General features: G+C 38.5%; 2 protein-coding genes across 2 annotated transcripts; one reads left to right on the plus strand and one right to left on the minus strand.

The window, feature by feature from the left end:
- Window positions 1–486: 486 nt before the first annotated feature.
- On the minus strand, window positions 487–16,575 carry slc30a4 (solute carrier family 30 member 4). Its single transcript, XM_088412305.1, has 9 exons — window positions 16,353–16,575; window positions 13,616–13,861; window positions 11,314–11,578; window positions 8,656–8,802; window positions 7,720–7,873; window positions 7,338–7,572; window positions 4,835–4,940; window positions 4,624–4,758; window positions 487–2,276 (listed from the first exon to the last, which is right to left on the minus strand). Exons 2-9 carry the CDS (start codon window positions 13,817–13,819, stop codon window positions 2,119–2,121), a joined length of 1,404 nt encoding a protein of 467 aa, XP_088268431.1. The 5' UTR covers window positions 13,820–13,861; window positions 16,353–16,575; the 3' UTR covers window positions 487–2,118.
- bloc1s6 (biogenesis of lysosomal organelles complex 1 subunit 6) lies at window positions 16,462–20,124 on the plus strand. Its single transcript, XM_088412307.1, has 6 exons — window positions 16,462–16,604; window positions 18,108–18,185; window positions 18,417–18,579; window positions 18,925–19,012; window positions 19,099–19,185; window positions 19,409–20,124. The coding sequence occupies exons 2-6, from the start codon at window positions 18,128–18,130 to the stop codon at window positions 19,526–19,528; spliced, it is 516 nt and encodes a 171-aa protein (XP_088268433.1). The 5' UTR covers window positions 16,462–16,604; window positions 18,108–18,127; the 3' UTR covers window positions 19,529–20,124.
- The last annotated feature ends 1,480 nt before the right edge of the window (window positions 20,125–21,604 follow it).

The raw sequence follows: 21,604 nt of genomic DNA on the forward strand, positions 1-21,604 counted from the left end.
GATTAATGCGCCTCCCGCAGCCATCCTGAAAATTCATTTCAATAAAGTACTACTAAACTGTCTAAGCGCACCACCATGTGGACAGAAACGACAAAACACTAATATAGTTTGAACTATCACTCGACGGTGACAAAAATCACTCGTTTTGATTGATGTAGTACTTGTCATTTTTGCTTTTTGCATGGTGGGAGAGTGGTTAGCACCTCCGCCTGAACAGGATAAGAATTTCATTGTGTAGTACTACTGTTCACATGACAATAAAACTCTTTAATCTTGAAGCCTGTGACCAGTGAGGATAAGCCACTATCGACAATGGATGGACGTTTCATTTGAAAACGGTATATTTCAATTATTTCCTATTTGAATGGTTCAAATGTTACAGTGGAAGAATTGAGAATTTGAGCATTTACATTTCTCGTGAGCACTGAGTATATGTCTTACGCAGATAAACCCAAGACAAAATTGGAGTATTTTATTACAAAAGAGTAGTGATCCTGATTTGTTTATTTATTAAGAGAAATATGAACGTAATTACTCTTTGTGATAGTCAAGTTGCACTTTTCTCGGAACATAGAAACACTGAAGAGCTGACTGTGCTACTACAATACTGTCAGTCATCATTGAAATACAGCAGTCTTCATGGCACTCAAACTCCTTCAGCTATAACTTCCAAAAACAAGTGCAGACAGAAATTAATTTGTGGGTCTAGTGTGGGTCAGTCTTGCACTGTTATTATTTTAATAATATAAAGTGACTGGTTAGTACAGTGATGTGTATTTGCTGAATTAGCCTACTGGTCACATCTGTACATTGCTGGTAATTTGGGGGAAAGTTGTTTGAACGGTTAAATTCCAGCCCAAGGTCCATGAACTAGTATACTCGTCGTGATCTCTGGTAAGACAATAGAGTGCATTACTACTGTAGAACACATTTTGTCTTACTATAATGCATAAAATGATACAACTCTAGTAATACTACCAGCAATACCAAAATGCTCATCAGTAACATTGCCGCACTGGTAGCAAGTAGTTGTTCTGTGAGTAGCAGTGCGGACAAAGAGCATACCTGGATATCAAGGCTGCAAATAAGTGCTTAAAGAGTGCCATGGAAAGCATTTACGTGACAAGAGAAGCAAAACTTTGCACGAGCAGGAAATCAAGTACATGGGCTAAGGTCCACCACAGTAGCGGACATCTGTGTACTTCAAGGACTACAAGTAAGGCATGGGATGTTAACTAGAGGACTTTTATGTCACTAGTATCAAGCAGTAGACAATTTTTTTCTTGTGCGCAAAAAAAAAAAAAAAGTCGTACACTAGTGCAATGCAGTCCTGGGGGATTAGTGCATCCTAGTCATTCGACTAGTGAGAACAAAGCAAAGAGCATACTAGTACTTTGGACCTTGATCTGGAAACAGTATAAATGAAAGGATGAGTAAAAGGCCAATGACTTTATGGAACTTGATATCCAACTTGAATCCATGTACTAGTATTGTAGTATACAATTTTACGTTACATCTAGGTCTTTACTAGTAAGCACCGGTAGTGTGCAGATATCAACACGCGGTGTTTTGCCTCACTTGTAAATTATACTTGTCCAACTCATATGCCAATGTGTGGGGAAGTCACTAAGTAGTGTCAAAACATTATTACTATGAAACACTTGCTTTACTAGTGTGCTGCCTAGTGTTAGTAGTTAGGACATATAATGTACTAGTACAAAGACCTTCAAGGTGGAGATCAAGGCTGTTGAATAAATGCTCAAATGGCTTTCCATAAAGTAATAGAGGCTGAAGACACAACAGCAAGAACTATTCACCAGGTGCCATAAACCAAAGTGTAAAATAAAGATAAATAGGCCTTAATGGTGAATTAAGAGAATGTGCTGCAAGTTCATGTTCCATAAGTGAACATGTCAATGGTAAGCCAACTTTGCATGAGGAGCAGTCGGTCCTCACAGGCCGCAGTAATCTTCCACCAGGAGTGCGCGACTCCGAATTGTTCCGCGTCATTTTCGGTCAGTGGAACGACCTGATGCTTTCTGCCTGAACTTGCCAACACAAGGCTCCGCAGGAATGCACAAAGAGGAAGACGTGAAAAGTCCAAAGCGGAGAGTGCCTTTAAGTGCTAGGCTCCTGCTCACAGTTTGCACAGGTGCGCAGAGGCCTCTCTCTGTGCGTCTGGACCTGAACCGTGCATCTGCTCAGGCCGTAGGTGTGAAGCAACAGGCGGCGGGCATTTGCCTGGACGTCCTCCCACTTGTTGGAACTCAAGGGCGCTGGAAGCACAATTCAACGTGAGATTGTAAAAGACACCCAGCTAATTTGCGAGAATTTTAGCTATATGAGCGTTAGTTATCATGGCAGCGAACTTCATAACAACCAGCAGCGACTTAACTGTTACTGCTCTTTAAAATTCACATTAAACCTAAAACGAAACCCTAACCCGAAATAAAACAAAGCCACTCCCATATTGTGCATTCTGTATAACCAAACCAGCAAGTCCACTACAGCAAAATTCCATAGATGGGACGAGTATTGGTGTTGCAATCTCTGTAAATCTCAAAAACATCTTATTATTGAACACAAGTTCAATATCGGCATTTCTATGATTGACGTGACGCCGGCCAATAGCATCTCCGTGAGTGAGACCGGGACTGTGACCTTAATCGACCAATAGCATATCGGCATCTCCGTGACTGACACCGTGACTGACACCATGACTGAGACAGTGACTGTGACATTGTAAGAGCAATAGCGTTCAGCTGTACCAAGACAAGCGTGAACATTTGATTTCGTTGATGCAGCAAAGCGAAAATAAATGTACGAACACATTGACCGGCATATTAGATTGTTCGTAAGACGAAAGGTCTGTGCGTAAGTGGGGGATAAAAAACTCCACGGTCCACGCTCGTAAGTCGAAATGTTCGTAAAAGAGGGAGTTCGTAAACCGGGGGCCCACTGTACTTGAGTTTTAAAGATAATACTAAGTTTAGAATGTTTTTTAAACTTTCCCATAAATCAAAATGAAGCCATGTTTGGCACAATTCACACCATGTCTAATGTATTACCTACCTACAATATGAATTGCATCATCACTTAAACACTTAAGGTATGAAATGAATTGTGATGTATCGCTAATCCCCAGAGATGATTTTTTGTTAAACATTGATGTAAACAAACAAACAAACAAACAAACAAAAGAGCCTGTCTTTTCAAACGGCTCTTTAGTTACAAAATTCACCTTACTACAGCATGTTTTCCTTAGAGTTTAAACATAAACTATGGAACAGAAACAAGATCTAGCATTTTTGTTGTGATAACGTCACAGATGACAAGCATAATGCAGTGTGAAGATCTCTGTCCTGACAGGTCAACGATGTGTCACACCCTGACTAAAAGAGGAAGAACCAGACTGAAAACCAGACTTGTGGCCTCGGAACTTGTTCAATTTGATGATGCTTTCAGTTTGTTCAAGGCCATTTTTGGCACATATGAAGAGTCTGTAATGATAAATGTGCTTTCCTTACTCCTTTTAGGTTTTCAAACTGACATCAGTTTTTGGCATTAGTATCAATTATCTCTCCATTTTCAAATTCGTTTGCACAACGTGCAGGTTACAAAAACCTCAGCAATTAGGATAATCCTTTAAGAAAAAAAAAAACAGATTCTCTGCACAATGGGTGACCTTATTTTTCTTAAACAATATTTTAGGGAATCTTGCCACTTCAGTAAGCAGAGAACAATTCAAGCACTGTGCAACAACACAGTCGTGTTCTGAGTGATGTAGTGAGGTGTGCCATGGGAAATTATCACCCCTGCACCTTCTTTTTTAATTTTCTGGAAACAATGTGCCGTTGGTTGTGAGAGTAGTGTTTCAATCGTATTCATGTAATAATACTCTTCGTTAATAGGAGGCAGCACAGACCTTTGAAACAAGATCTTAAGCGTTTGTTGTTGATTAAACTTTGATTAGAGACTTTATAGTGTTAATATAGGCTACAGAGATTCAAATTTTAAAATGTTTGGCTGGTGGTGTGCCTCAAGATTCCCCGTCCCACCCAAAAAAACTATATATGTGTATATGTTAAAAAATAACAACAACAAAAAACTACAGAAGAGGTTTCTGAGCTTTTTTGATTCTCAGAATGCACTGCCTAGGGCAATATAGTTAGGAAATCTCCGCTACCAAAACGTCACTTGTTATTGACGGCACAGCAGAAGGAATTTTTACTATGACTTTCCTAACGTGTGATAGATGGCTGTAGTAGTCTGAGAAACTAATTGGAAAAGTTAATTCGTGATGACTTTGTCAAAATAAAAATGCTCCCAGCTCAAATACATTATACACTCATTCTATACTATATTCCTCGAAGGTATTTTTTTTTTTTTTTATCTCGTTAAGACTACTGTCCGAAATGTGGGAACCCTCACTATTTTTAACACAAATGTTGGAACCCTCTCTAATAAGGAAGTGAGATGACAAATGACCCAGAGCCTTCAATATAATCTTGAGCCACGTAACCAAACCCATCAACCTCCCAATTCCTGGAAAGATACTATAAATGACGCAAAGCAAAATGATGCATGAATGATGCATCTGCATGTTGTGGTGAAGTGACTCACTTAGCTGAAGATGTACAAGTGCTGCGGTCTTATCTGTAGTCAGCGCCCAAACATTCAGCTCATCCACAGACTGCACATCCTGCAGCTTCAGGAGATCCTCTCTGATCCGCACTGCATCCAGGTGCCTGGGCACGCCTGCGTGGCGCACATAAAAAGAAAAGCACTCCATGAGTCTATGTGTAACAACACTAGGGATAGATCTGCTACTTGCCTTCCAGCATGATGACTGTTGTGTCGCGTATGATGCGGACTGTGGTGACGAGAACCAGAATGGAAAAGATGTAGGTGCAGATGGGATCTGCCAGTTTATACTCGGGCTAAGAAGATAGAGAGATAGTGTGTGGCAGTCATTAACTGACCTTAAGCAACTTTATACTAACCAGAAATACGCATCTATGTTCTGCATGCACCAAAGGGAAAGACAATTTCCACGAGCTAGATAAGGTGGTTAATTAATTGATCCTACTCACTGATTCAATTTTAACCATCCGGACATAATTTTAACCAATTTTTCCAAACAGACAACCGTAAAGGAACCATTTTTTTCACGAGACAAGAAAAAGACATGGCCGCAATTTATATGTTGCAAAAGAAAGAGTAGGGCTGCACAGTTATGGCCAAAATAATAATCAACATTATTTAGGGTAATATTGAAATTAATCATGATTATTCACCATGTTTGGTTAAACGTGTATTTATTGCCCTTCTTTTAAACAAGCTGTATATGAACAAGGCTTCAAGGCTTGATACTTACAAATAAAAAGAATAAACTAAAATAAATTTAAAAAAGGAAATAATAAAACAAATTCACAAGACATGGCAAAAACTTGGCACACAGGGCAACACAGCTAACTTACTTGCTGAGCGCAAACCAATGAAAAAAATTAAGCCTACTTTGAACCAAGTACATTATTTATGCAAATTTTATTCAGTTAGCAATCACTGTCATTTTTTTGGCCAATTCAAACCAAAATTATTCCAATTTGGGGTCTCAATTGACAGGTAGCACTGTATATATTAGGAATCAGCTGAGAAACTCAATTGCCCTGAAACACTGGTAAATAATATATTAGGGTAACAAAAGCAAAAGCTTTTGTCATGCAAACGTGGGAAACATTTCCCCCAGGTGGTAGAATGACAAAGTGCTTGATTTGACATGTATAGCTGGCTTTTTAAATGTTGATATAGCCAAGGCGCAGCTTAATTAATCGTGGCAGCCAATATTATGATTGCAATTCAAATTTGAATGATTGTGCAGCCTAAGCATGTTTTTCCCCTTAAGCACCTCCTCCCAAGCTGTGTTTATTTTTGCTGAGACCAACCTGCCACACCTGTAAACCTCATGTGAGGAAAATAGGCCAAGGCATGAAATTTAACAACAGCTGCACTCTTTCAGTGCCATATGTTATTGGAAAAGGCAACTTCTAGAGTTCAAATATATTCAGCATTTTCACTCATCTTTCAAGGCCAACAGAATATTGTGTGCTATGTCTATGAAAACATGGGTGGTATCATATGAAAGATTGATTTCCAACACTGCCATCCAATGGTCACAGTTATTACTCCGGTGCTCAATTGGCTTAATACAAGATGGGCACTAGTCAAGGGTGGCCATCACCCTCCATAAAAAATGGATTTGATGAGAACTTTCATATTTATTATTTTTTATTACTATTTTAAAGGACAAGAATTCTCATCCATGGCACTGAAAGAGTTGACAAAGCTTTAAAAAGCTGAATTATAATGGGAATGGCAGCTTTGGTTTGATCACCAAGATGGGAAAACTAAAAACACTATCAGTCATAATGCTCGAAAGTAGCAAACAGGTTGTGTTTTTGAAAAACAAACACACACACCAAATGGCTGGTATTAAAATAATGCCATGTGTTTTGGCTGCTACCTAGCCAAATCCAAAAGAGAGTAAACACTGAGTTAAACTGCTAATGTGCAATTAATGTGAGGTGTGCTCACTTTTTTGCCAGTGGTTGGGAAATTCAAGACTGAGTTATTGTAAAAAGACAGTACATTTCCACTTGCATATACTGTTGTACACCAAAGTATCAAAATAGTGTTTTGGGGAGTGTTACTTCATGAAAATGTATACCATACTTTCCGCACTATAAGGCGCACCGGATTATAAGGCACCCCCTCAATTAATGACATATTTTAAAAAAAATTTCCATACATAAGGCGCATCGGATTATAAGGCGCACCCTCAATTAATGACATATATTAAAACTTTTTCAACCACAATATAGTAAGACTTAAAGTAATAACAATAATAACTCAAAAAATAACTCTAAACTCTCAATAGCATAATAACCCAATGTCAATATGAAATACCTTGTTCAATTGTAAACACACAAAAGAAACAGGTAAAGCTTATTGTATCAGTTCATTCCCCATCGGCGAATCCCAATCTCAATATTGATCCATATATAAGGTGCACCTGATTATAAGGCGCACCATCAGCTTTTTTAAAAATATTAAGGCTTTTAGGTGCCCCTTACAGTGCGGAAAATACTCTACCTATAATAAAAGATCTGTAAAGACAGAATGTAGTCACTTTTGTGATTCTTCGGTGGGAAAAACTGGAGAGCCAGAATATTCGCCCCACTTTGTAAAATATAAATACTATTGCTTAAATGTGTCATAACGCAAAGGCATGTGACTTCAAATGAGCTTGGAAGAGTGCGAGAGCAACTTCAAGGCACCTTGAAGCGGATGATGTATGCCGCTATAAGAACGCCGAGGCTCTGGAGTAGGTCGCCCAAAGCGTGGATGAAAGCGGCTCTGACGGCCAAGCTGCCGTGCGGCCTCTGGTTTTGTGCGGGCCCTTCAGACTGCAGCCCTGATGCAGTTGCCATGCCGTGGGAGTGACCGTGACCATGAGAGTGACCGTGACCATGAGAGTGAAGGTGACCACCTTGGTTTAATAAGAAGCCCATTCTAAAAGAGGGGAAAAAAACATTTGTGTTCAATTGATGATTGCAGTCACGCACTCACGCGTTCCACCCCCACCACACACACACAAACACATTTGTTAGTTCCTCAAGTCACACTTGACTTGTTCTCTCGACACACATTCAGACTCACATGAGGTTGACAGCCACACCCACAGCTGCTGTGATGATCATGACATCGCCGTCAATGTTGAAGTCTTGGTTTACCGTCCTCTGAACAGCCTCAAAGAGCAGTATCGCTGTTAGGATGTAGATGAGCGCCACGCTGAGGACCGCAGATATCACCTCTGCACCACAAACAGCAAAGTGTCAGAGGCTTTTTGATATGAGATACAATCTAATAACTTACAGTTACATCAATAAAAGCTATGTACTTTATTATTCTCTGATAACTTAGGATAAACAATCAAAAATTGCCACAATTTAAATATTTTTGCGACACTTTGAAATGTTAGTGTTTTATTCTTTGTGCCCTACGCATTGAAAATTTTACAGAAACATGAAGTAAAAATTTTATTTTTATATTTGCACTTTTTCTGAATCACTTAAAAAAGGTCAAAACTTTCGTGGAAAGTTGCCAAAATGTCTACAAAGTAACAACTGCCAATAGAAACTGTATCTCCTGAGTAGTGAAAACACTTATTAATGGAACAACAGTAGCATTGTTTGAACTGTAGGTCACAGCTTTTATTCAGTTTGGCTTCCTCACATACTCAGTAAGTAATTGTTTGATGATTAATATCTGTTATGAATCAAATCTAGAGGGCAACTTGGCATGACTTATCAGTGACTGACGGGTAATTAGAAAATAATGTTAATTGGGTGGAAAAACAAAGCTCTATTATTATTTCAATTCTCCTTTACTTATATTGTGCAACAGGCTTGAATTTTGAAAAGCTTTATGGGTGCACTGTGAATTTGCATCGCAAGTACAGAACCTCTTCAGTGCGTGACAAAACAAAGTACTTTAGGAGTAACTGCTATATTAATCATTCTGCAAATTCCAGTCATTTCTCAGAATCTCAGAATTGTCACGCATCATTTTCAGTTGTGTAAAGTATTGTCTTACCGAGCCGATGCAGTCCAAAGGTAAATCTGTTTGAGGGTGGTTTAGTGGACAGCCACAGAGCCAACAGAGAGAACAGGATACCCACCACGTCAACTAGCATGTGCACAGCATCAGTCATGATGGCTAAGCTGTTTGAAATATAGCCACCTGAAAGAACCATACATCCTATCTTAGCAACATTAAACAATCTTTATAGGGCTACTAAACATATTCAGCCATTTTCAGCAGGAAAAAGTTCATAGTTTTTTCATAATTCCTTTGATAACCAAATCAATTTTTATGCATATTATCAATAAAAAACACATGTTGCCACTTGCTGTCAAGTGAGCAGACAAACATTACATGTAGGCTACAAGGGGCTCAGGTAACAACAACCAATCATGGCTTAGCTTGTAAATGTCATGCCCAAAACCAGGAAACAGGTGAGCTGTGATTGGTGAACTCTTGTTGAAGCCATTTTCAGTGAACAGCAAGTGGCACAATGTGCTTTTTTTAAAGGTAATACTTTAACATTAAAAATGTTACTTTTTATGGACAGAATAGCGACTTTTTACAACTAAAATAGCTGAACCAGTTTAATATCACTTAAAAGTCAAATGATACCAAGAGGAAACTTCAGAATAAAAATACAAATCCAATTTCAGTGAAATTGAGAAGATGTGTAAATCGTGAATGAAACCTAATACAATGATTTGACAATTATTTTGGACCTCTACCCAATTGGATACATGCAAGGACAAAATATGTCATCTTCAAACTGGTAAGTATATCTTTTGCAAAGATTAGCTCATTTAGAAATCTATGCTTACCATTTGTTCCACATAACGGAGAAACTTTAGAACTGCTCATCAAACATTTGTATAGAGCAGTGGTGTCAAACAAATTTTTATTTTGGGCCGCATTGTAGTGATAGTCTCTGTCAGAGGGCCGGAATGACTGTGAATTCAAATACATTCTAAGTGTGTTGATCACACATTTACCAAGATCTGATATCAGAAGCCGGCAAAAACTGTTCAAAAGAAATTTGGAGAATAAGAAAATGTTTGTTCTTCTTCCCCCAAATTTTTAAAAGTCAAAGACAACTTGCAATTTTGGTATTTTAGTCAGAAACCTGAAGTCAAATCAGCATTTCAAGGGCCACAAAAAGTGAGGTGGCGGGCCGGATCTGGCCCCGGGCCTTGGGTTTGACACCCGTGGTATAGAGCATCACACAGGTGAACTGGCTAGTTGGGTACAGGAGGGTGCGACAATCGTGTATAAAAGGAGCTTCACTGAATTGCTCATTCACAAGCAAAGAAAGGGTGAGGCTCACCTCTCTGAACAACAGCGTGAGGAAATAGTTGAACAGTTTAAGGGAAATGTTCCTCATTGTACAACTGCAAGGAATTAAGATTTCATAATCTACGATCTGTGATAAAAACCAACATTATTGTGCAAAACCATATCACCATATGGGCTTAGGAACATTTTGGAAAACCACTTTTGGTTAAAATAGTTGGATGCTATATTCAGAAGTGCAACATAAAACTCCATACCGTGAATACCATTCATCAACACCCAGAAAGGCCAACTGTTGATTTATTTGTGCCTGAGATCAACTAAGATGGACTGATACAAAGTGAAAAGGTGCTCTGTGGTCTGATGAGTCGACATTTCAAGTAGTTTTTGGAAATTGTGTACTTTAGAAAAAAACAATCTAGATTACGGAGGCAAAATTGCAGGTACTAGACTGGCTTGAAAATATGTGGCACTTGAAGAAGTGTAAAATAAAACAACGGGAGCAACAGTAACAAAAATCCCACCTCAGGATTCATCACCCTGACTTTAATCAAACTTCAAAGACAAGTTGTAGTTATATTTAACTTTTACTCTATTTTCCATGGAAAATTCTCAGAGGTATTTATTTAATTCAACTTCATAAGAGATGTTTCAGTGTCTAGGAAAATCAGACAGCTCTGGAGCTATTTTCTTTTATTTGTGTGGTTCAATAAACATGCTTTTATTGAAGTATTGAGGCATTTCAATCAAATTCAGTGTTGGCATTATTAATCTTTTTTGTACCCATTTTTACACTTTCACTGCAAATGAATATCGCCCTTTTCTAACTAGTAATAATCAGTATAGGTCTTGAAAAACCCATATCGGTCGATCTCTAATGTTGAAAGGAAAGGTGATGTTACACTGTGGTAGTAAACATGACCCTGCACCAGCTTTTTTTTTTTTTTTTATTGTTGCAGTCATTTGCTAAAATAAAGTCAAATTGATTTGTTCAATATCTTGTCTTCATCGTGTATTTAATTAGATATAGGTTAAACTTGCAAATCATTGTGTTCTATTTTATGTTTGACACAATATCGTAATTGGTTTGTATATATATCAGAGTTTCAAAAAATTAATATTAAAAAAATAAAATTAATATTAATATCAATTAATTAATTAGAAATACATAATTATTTTATTTCACTAAATATTTTTGACGATTGATCAACATTTTACAGATTAATGTATTTCACGTTTGATTACTGTAAATGATTAACAAAAAAATGAATATTTAATTTCTCAATAATGTACTGGTGGGCCAGATTAAATAATGCAGAGGGCTGTACAAGTACAAAACATGGAAATACTTTTACAACCTCTGACATAGACCCTGCTTACCTATAATTTCAGCCGTCATGAAGAGAGTATAGAGCACAGCAGCAACGACCAGCCTCTTCATCACCTTCCTTTGTTTCATAGTCTCCCTCTTTTTGGTGCAGCTGTCACAGGGGTCCATGTTCAAGCCTGGGCTGCCCAGGCTGGAAGAAGAGTCTAGCAGGGATTCATCATCTTCCTCGCGACCCGCCACCACCAAAGTATTGACCGTCACCCCGTTGGATGGAGCTCCGGAAGAGTAGTCCGACATCTCGCCAGATACCACCACCTTCATCAAAAAAAACAAAAAAAAACAAACCACAATCGTTCTTCTAGGGAGCTAATTTTACAAAAGAGGACAAAGAGCATCCTAGTACCCCGGAAATACTCAAAGGGCCCTCTATAAAGCATTCGTTTGATTGGCAAATGAGAAGAAGAAGGGGAGACCGGAGGGTGTGTTCCAACTACAGAGGGATCACACTCCTCAGCTTCCCCGGCACGGGTCCATTCAGAAGTCAAACCCTAGATTCAAGAGCATCAATGTGGTTTTCATCCAGGCTGCAGAACAGTGGACCAGCTCTACACCACCGGCAGGATCCTTGAGGGTGCATGGGAGCTCGCTAGAGTGGTTCACAGCCAAGTGTGAAGCGGCCGAAATGAAAATCAGCACCTTCAAATCTCAGACCATGGTACTCGGTCAGAAAATGGTGGGAATGCCATCCCCGGGTCGAGGATGAGGTCCTGCCCCAAGTGGAGGAGAAGTAAATGAGTATCTTGGGGTCCTGTTCACCAGTGAGGGTAGCATGAAGCGGGAGATCGACGTTCGGATCGGTGCAGCGTCTGCTGTGATGCGGACGCTGTATTCCTTCTGTACTCCTCGTGTTGGGAGAGCTAAACCGAAAGGTGAAGCTCTCTAAAGGTATTTCAGTGCTCCATTTTGGCTGCGTCCCAGACACATAATCTTTGACGGGGGACACATACTTTCAAATCAACGTGCGTCCCTCGGACATACCATTTTTTGACATCAAAATTTACTGTCTTCGCCTAAGGTCACAAGCGTCTCCTTGGAAAGTCAAACTGCAGATATTATCTACAGTTGCTTGGATAAGACTTCATTGCATGTATAAGCCTTCAAAAGGGCTTCTGTGGTCTACAAGTGTAACACGGGTCCCATTCAGAGTGAAGTTGTGAATGCCAAGTTCTGCAGTCTGCACAAAATGACAGAACAGCGCCTAGTCAAATATTTTTTTTTTCTCTTAGCATGACTCTTGCTCTTTTCCTTTGTTGCACACATGGCAAACAAATGCGGCAACTCGAAAGACATATTCATTCAAAACAGAAAACAAATGTAAATAAATAAAAACACAATACATACTAAATCTGTTACATATGCTTCATTTACAATTTACAATGGGTGGATACATAGAACATTGTATCCACAACAACATCCAAACAGTAATATATATATATATATATATATATATATATATATATATATATATATATATATATATATATATATATATATATATATATAATCAGTAATATATATCTGTACACACGTTAATGCCAGTTAACAGGAGGAAAGAGTTTGCTCCTTTTGACTTGATGACAATGGCACAGAAAGAGTAGCAGTCGCTTTTGGCTTCATCCAATCAATCAGCAAAGGAGAGCAACATTTTGTCTGCATGGAGTTGTCTGTCTTTGTAAATCTGGATGTAGAGCACGCTCTTTTCCTGTATGGTGCTTTCTGAACCATGGAATTGACCACTGTGGATGGCATATTTTGACTTGAGTAACCATGTTTAAGACTTGGAAGTGCTTAGCTAAAAATTATGAAGGATTCCACTTCCATTTTTTTATATAGTTCATCTCTTATGCTTTTAATTGAGAAGAATTCTGAAGTTTGGTTTGGAACCATTAAAAAAATGTGACTGAGTGGGTTAGTAGTTACCTAAGAAGTGTAAAAGTATATATGTAGATACTGTCAAGTGGCAAATGTGTGAATGCATGTGACCAAGCAAGATTTAATTACGTGATTTATGACTTGCTCAACCTAAGTAACGACTTACTTGAATTTTGCTTCTGTATCTTGGGACTTCCAGTACTTACACATACTGGCGTCAGGCCAAAATCTTCTATTTTCATAAATCTATGTTCATTATCTCCTCAAGTGTGTTCTTTTTTTTTTTTTTTTTTCAAAGTTATTGACCAAATTTCAAGTATTGAGAATGGCGTGCTCTCTTAGACAATCCCAAGTTAATGACTCAACAAATAAGGCCTTTTTGGCTTCCTGAATAGCTACGTTTTTGTAGGCTTTTCATACCTTCAGTTTGCTGAATTTGGGCACTTCATCTTCCACCAGCTCATCAGAGAAGTCGAAGGGTGCCGTATCGCTGCTCATGTTCCAACTGTCACACTCTCTCCTGAAGGCCGAGCGCACCTTGTTTAACAGGCTTCCAGCCGACATCTTCCAAGAGTATCCCAGGTCAATTGTGCTTACAGGACACTTTCCTCCCAGGTCAATCATTCACATTGCGCAGCTTCTACTAACACACAAGTTCATTGGGACCTGAAAGAGATTAACGCAATAACTACTCAACAGCACGCACATTCGTATCACTGTTTGTATCTTTAGCCCTCAGGCCTTGTTCCAAGTTACTACACTTTCAGCATGTTACATTTGTGACATATTCTGTAAAATTTTATCTTATTTTATTGCACCTTGTAACTGACATCAGTTCTTTAATTAGTATGTGGTTCTACGTTGCCTTTGTTAATAATCCCAAGGTTTACCTGCACATACAATAATGTATGGAATGTTTATCAATGTACAGTGGGCCCCCGGTTTACGAACTCCCTCATTTACGAACTTTTCGACTTACGAGCGTGGACCATGGTGTTTTTTGTCCCCCTCTTACGAACAACCTTTTTTCTTATGAACAATCCGTCATGCCGGTCAATGTGTTTGTACAATTAGTTTCGCTTTGCTGCATCAACGAAATCAAATGTTCACGCTTGTCTTGGTACAGCTGAACGCTATTGCTCTTACAATGTCACAGTCACTGTCTCAGTCATGGTGTCAGTCACGGTGTCAGTCACGAAGATGCCGATATGCTATTGGTCGATTAAGGTCACAGTCCCGGTCTCACTCACGGAGATGCGGATATGCTATTGGCCGGTGTCACGTCAATCACAGAAATGCCGATATGCTATTGGCCGAACGCCTTTATCTAGCTTGATGGCACAGCTGGTCGGGATGGAAGGAAGGAGAGAAAATGAGTGAAAAACGGAAGGAAGGAATGTTGTGAAGACTTTGCAAACTTTATCTGTTAGACATGGCTTCTAAAATTGCAAGAGGAGGTAGAGGAAGAAGTAAGAGGATGATGACAATAGAAACGAAGCAGGATATAATAAATAAAATACGAAGGAGGCGCTTGCATAGTTAACCTTGCTCATGAGTATGGCCGTAACCGCTCGGCAATCTTCTAAGGGCAAGACTTTCCTTGCCGGGGGACGGACCTCGGTCGACAACAAAATGGAGAGGCTTCTTCTATTATGGATTAAAGAGAAGGAAATCGCTGGTGATATGTTCTAGTTTGAGAAAAGTTCCCGTTTAAGAAAATAAAGCAATAAATTCTGCGGGTTGGTCTCTACTCCCTTCCGCCTCCACCCAGCTCAAGTCACGTCGCCCCAAAGGTAAATGTCATTTTTCCTTTGTATATTTATGTTATTTAATTTAACTGTACAGTAGATTATGTTACAAATTTTTAATATGTGTATAAAGTCGTAATGTTTTTACCTAAGGTTTTTGCACGCGTTGCACGCATTCACTAGATAACATAGGTTTGGATTGCCTGTCATACGAGCAATTCGAGTTACGAGCGTAGCCGCTGAACGGATTAAGTTCGTAACACGGGGGCCCACTGTATTTGGAAGAAATTGTACGGTTTGTTAATAATTTTCTAAATGCATTTCAATGGGCACGTGCATATTTTGGCTATTAGTGAGCCAGGCCAGTCCCAATTCTCAGCTAATAGCAAGGCTGATTGCAGTAAATAATAACCAGATGATCAGACTGGTGATCGGTTAACATTTTTTTAACTGACTGATCAATTGTCTTCAAAATCCTGACCGTGTTCAGGCTAGTCTTTGAGGTACTGAGCATTTTTACAATTTTTACAATTATTGGGGCATTTCAATCAAGTTCAGTGTTTGCATTATTAATCTTTTTTATGCCCATTTTTACACTTTTACTGCAAATGAATATCAATCTTTTCTAACTACTAATAATCAGTATAGGTCCTGAAAACCCCACATCGGTGTCATCCCACTTAGATAGAAAGTTCCGATACAAAAAGATGAATCTGATGAGCTCCAATCATGTATCAGAACTGTGCTTGCCTTGGGATAACCTCTATTGTGAATTGGCATGTAGTGAATAGAAATGAACTGGCTGAAATGTACTTACTTATTCAATAATTACATATTCAATAATTAAAGATCTGATCCAGGGACCAAAAAAAAAAAAAAACAATGAAAAAAACATTGAATAACGAGGATTTCAAATTTATTTTCAATGTTTTGAATTGGACAAAAGGTTAGGATACAGGAAAAAAAAAAGTCAATAAAAACCTAAATGTATATTACTGGTATATAAAGATCTGATGTTGTAAAGTTACGAAATCAGACAACACCGACACTTAGTAGGGCAAGATTATTTATGCAGAACTATCGCGGCAAAAAAATAAAAAATAAAATAAAAAGATGTGAGGCAGACCAAAATGTCCAGTATTTCATGCCAGATAGTTAAACAAATACATCTTGACAATGAGAGCTATTTTAAAAAGATCTAAAGTCCTTCGCGCTAGATAAAAAAAAAAAAACATCCTGGCAGTGTTAAGGAAAGATATTGTGAAAGGATCGAAAGTCCTCAATTAAACAGCTGTGGCTAAAGAGTAACAAGCTAGCTCGTAACTGTGAGATGTTTGCTCGCTCAGCAAGCAATCGGGTCAAATTTCTCGGCCACAAAAGTCACATGACATAAACACCGCTAAACTCACCTGCCAAAATATTTTCGATCGATGTCTTCTCCCTACCTGGGACATCTCTGCAGTCGTCCCAACTAACTACGGGAATAAGAACCTGAATAAAAAATCAAGTTTGGTGGAGAGGTTTATGGTCACGTGACCGGCAGAGTCACATGACGCTTGTCAGTCGCAAACAACTCAAAATGTCAACCTCGTCGTTGTCCTCGCAGCGCTTAATCCACCAAAAGCACGTCTGAAGTCGCCGCGAAAAAGAAATTCCAACGGGTAATGTGTTGTAAATTCACTCCAAACGCTCATTCGTTAGATGTGTGGTTCGTAAAGAAAAGGACACGCTGTGTAGAAGCTAGCAGTAGCTAGCTAGCCATCGTTCACCTCTGCACGAGTTAGAGCTGTCTGATAAATGGGCTCAAACACCTGCTTTCCTGGGGTCTTATACAGGTTGCCGAGTCTAGTCACTCACGGCTAGACCCAACTAGTAGACACGAATCACGAAACCACTAGCCAGCTGGATCCGATACTAGTAGTTCGACTGGCATGCTAAAGTTGTCCTGCTATTAGTCAGAAATGTCATGCGCCAGTATTAATATTACAAAGACAGCCATTCAACTTGCGCAATGAAATGTCTCGGTAGCAAGCTGGATCTCTCTTTTCCATCCCTAGTTACGAGTTAAGATAAGTAAGCCCATTGTTTGCATGCCTGTCTTAAGTGTATGGCTTTTTATACCCTTATTTGTTCAGGTTTGGTAATTTGAGCAGAGGTGGGCAACTTACGTTTTTTTAGCTGCTCCGACATTTGTCAGAGCCCCGCGCCCTTTCCATCACGTTGATCCATCTATTTTTTCAATCCATACTTGATAGTAATTGTCGGTCTGTCCCAAACTTCCGCCACCACTAGAGGGTGACATTTTACTTTTTTTTTCTGTCATTCGTCAGGCACTGGTCTTCTGTCTGCACTCAAACTAATTATTTTTTCTAACACAACACAGTACTATAAATGTAACTCAAAAACAAAGTCAGCTAAGGGGTTTAACCGTAGGCTATAACACATTATCATGTTTAACTCTTTCAGTGCCAGGCGTTATCAGGAAAGGAAACCTCTAGAAGGCTACTATATTCAGTGTATTCACTCATCATTCAAGGCAAACAGAATATTGTGTGCTATGTCTATTTAATATGAGTGGTAAGAGTTAATGCAGGGTACTAGAGTGCAATCAGCAATCATGTCCTCTGAATGGCATTGTCATGTTTTACATGACTCTCTAATAGAGGATGTCGGCTGTCATTATGAATGAGAACTGACACAAATGAATAAAAACGGACTTTCAGTCCGTCACCGAATGACAAAGTTGACAAATTTGAGAACAGATTTTCACTTGCAACATTGCCTCCCTTGTTGTAGAGAGTATAATTGTTGTTTTCTTTCGTTAAATTCAAAGTTGGCCTACTGCTAAGGACAAAAAACATACTAGTCCATAATAATGGCAAATTAAGCTTCTTGAAGCAATGGCGTTTTGCAGTCAGTTGGTTCAAAGCTTCATGTTCTTTTCATTTGCTCTTTGGCCCCATCAAATGAACCAGAAGCCCAAGAAGTCAAGGATGTCGTGAATTCTATGGCTATTTGTTCAGCATACGTGTAATATGGGCTCAGGATCATGTATGTGCCCAAAAACATGATGTTGACAATACTATATATGAACATCACGTTATTCAGTGCTTTTTGTAGTACAAAATTATGTAAAACATTTGATGGCCTGGCGTCTTTTACAGGTTGCTGGGACTTGTAGTTTATGGAAGGAATGGAGGATGAAGGACCCTCATCTCTGGGTGAACCACCGCATAGCGAAGGTGTGAAATTTGATCCTACATTTTCACAGCTGTTGCTCCTGGTTTGACAATATTGTTCTACCCTTCTTTGCAAAAGTGATCCGAATGTGATTGGGAAGCCTCTCTACATCCCCTTAAAAAAAAAAAAAAAAAACTAAGACAACAGTCAAACAGCAGCGTGTATGTTACGTTAATAAACGTAAATGTTGGACAAGCAATGTAAATTTGTACCATTGCTACGTCATCTTTCAGATGTGCTGCCGTCTGCAGATGAGCAAATATGTGTGGAGAGCTCTGACCCTCCAGAAACTAATGTGTCTATAGACAAAGAAGCGGTGTACAAGCTGACAGAGGGCTTGCTGTCCCACTATCTGCCTGGCCTGCAGAACTCAAAACGTACCCTCCAAGAGCTCACGTGAGTGTATTGTAGTGTTAATTTTATCAGACATTTTTAAATTTAGTCTCCGTTTTAGTCCAATTTCAATTGCTTTTGTTAGTTTTCTTTTTTTTTAATCACATTTAGTCAACCTACCCCTTTTTTATTTGGTCAAGTTTTTGTTGGCTATATGCTGACTAAGCCCGATTTTAGTCTACAAAAATTGTCAACACTAGTCTACTTTTAGTCTGGACAATTATTTTGTTGTTTTTTTTTTTCAGCTTGTGATCCCATGTTTGTAAGCTTGGCAAACTCAGACATTCAAAACTTCGGACAGCTTTACAAAATCGTACTTTCACACCACATGTTTACATGCTCTTCTAGACAAAATCAGCTCATTTTGTTGGACACACTGGACCAAGAAGTCACCAAGTTCCGAGAGTGCAACGCCTTACTTGACCTGAATTCACTGGTATGTTTAAACACTCACCTGCAACAGGTGCCATTGCCTCCAAAGATGAGGAGACATGTTCCTCATTCTATTTATTGGCTTTACAGTTTTCAGAGGCCAAACTTTACCACAACAAACTGATCAATATCAGGAAAGAGATGATTTTACTCCATGAAAGGACAACAAAATTAAAGGTAATTGTTTTGCTGTGGATAGTTCTTTTTTTCTAAACTAACATCTTATTTTATTCATTCAAGACCTGCTTCTTGTTTTACTTGCGTCATTTCTTGTGTATGTGCACATATAATGACATTTAAGATGTACCAATTGCATTTATTTGATTTTTAGTTCCCCTCTGGGCCTCAATTATGTTTTTTTGTGACTGGTGAATCACTGATTGTTTCCATGTGGTTTCAGAAAAGAGCTTTAAAGCTGCAACAGCACAGACAGAAGGAGGCACTGGAGAGAGAACACCAGCGTGAGAAGGAGTTGGAGAGGGAGCGGCAGCTTATTGCCAAACCTGCTAAAAGGACATAAGCCTATGCAATATGGTGGTTTTACATATTTTAGCCTATTGTCCACAAAATGTACATGGCTGCCAACAAATGACACTTGTAAAATTCTGATTACATTGGGGGAGTTTTGCTTCAAAGATGTCTTGTACAGTATCTTGTCGAAATACTGTATGTCTCCAATGTGTCACTGTCTGCTTATCAATATTCTAGGAATTGCAGTGAAGGAAATGAGAAATGTTGCAGTATGAGCGCCTAATTCTGCTAGGTTCAATTTAAGATTAAATCATGACTATATTCAAACATTTGTATCCAAAATCCTGCCTTTACAAAGATAAAATTGCAGAATTTTAAGTTACACAGTTCCCTGATTTCCCAACGTCAAGCATTTCAATGTATGTCAAATGCATTACATTTTGTTTAAATATGCTCAAACATGCAAAACGCTGAGATGGTTTAAACCAAAGATGGTGAGTTGCTAATTGTCAAACCCCTGATGATACATTCAAGCATTAATCTGTCCGTTTTTCTTGTTGTTGAGATGAAAATGTTAATATAATTGTTACTGGGCATTTTGACCCTCAATTGTTTCACCATTATAAAGTTTTTGTTTAATAATGACTGGTGTGGTTCATGTTTGACTGACGGACAAAAGTCACTACAGTATACATGGCCTCATTCTTATTTTTGTTTCAAGTCTCATCCACACATATGTGAGGCCATCAGCTTTTGGTAGTTTAGCCCACTGGAATCAAGACATTAAATATTCATGGACTCATGTCTGTCTGAATCTTATGTGTGATTTTAACATAGTTTCTGCAGATGTCAGCAAATCAAACTTAATGCTATTTTTTTAAATACCATATTAAGATCACTTGATTTTATTTTCAAATTAACAGCAAATTCATTGGAACATGAATCAACTTACATTAGCATTAGTAATGCCATTTTTTGGCGGAGGAGCCAGAAATAAAGTAAATTATGTTAAAAATTCTACCTCCTGGAGTTGCTGAATAAAATGAAAGGAGAATCAACTAGAAGTGAAGTTAAAAAAAAATTAATAAATCAGATTTGAATGGCACAGCACTCTGTTTTAAGTGATTTTATTTCGATCCAAAAATGCTTCACACGGTTTAGGAGGTACCAAAATAAAAAAGTCACAGGCTGTACGTCTGGAAAAATGGTTGAGAAATAGTGTAATTCAATACGAATTTCAACTGGTTGACACACAAGCTAATTCTGCCATCTAGTGGAAAAGCATAGGGCGGTTTAGAGTGGAAAAACTAACGTTTTCCGTGGCACACCTGATTATTTCTCACAGCACTGTTTGGGATTCCTTAAAGCAAATAGAACTAACGGGCCTTAACTAAAACTTTTCCATCCAGAGCCTGCAGGTATTCAGCCAACTCCGTTATAACCTAATGTGACAGCTGAAATGAGTTGGACAATAATGATTAAAGTCTCATTCATTCAAAATCAATAGCTGACAAAGATGGCAGGTGATCTCTGACAATCACAATACTGAATGCAATGACAATGTCAGACCAGAGGATGTCAGCATGGGTATTTGAAGTTTTTTAAGTGCCTCAGTCCTGAGCGTTTGATGGTTTTAAAGGCTACTTAATTGGTTTATTCTTTTTCGGGAAGAACCCATGTACATTTATGGACTCATGATTTCATACAATTTTTACTGTGTCACAGTCGCCAAGCACAACACAAGTTCTAAGTGTTATTTTGTGATTATGCCCTTTTCTCTTGTTTATATGGCATACAATTCATTCATTTAGTGCATTCTTGGGAAGTAATGAACTAGCCCCTTATAAATATAATGATTTAGAATGATATGATCTCGGAATTTGATTTTTTTCTCAGGATTCTTACTGCTTTACTTTTACGCACTTTGAGACCCAACAGTTTATTTTGTCAAAACAGTTTTTTATTTTTTTTATTTTAACATTTTCAAAATGACGTATAAAAACAAAGCGATACATAAGCTTATCGAAGAGTATTGTTTGGGGCTTTTATATTAAACTTATAGCGTTAAATCTGCAGTCTAAACGAACACATTTTTTTTCAACTCTCCAATCATCAGCTAGTTTGC

Source organism: Hippichthys cyanospilos, chromosome 4, assembly GCF_059441005.1.
Source record: "Hippichthys cyanospilos isolate Australia breed blue-spotted pipefish chromosome 4, RoL_Hcya_1.0, whole genome shotgun sequence".
NCBI lineage: Eukaryota > Metazoa > Chordata > Actinopteri > Syngnathiformes > Syngnathidae > Hippichthys > Hippichthys cyanospilos.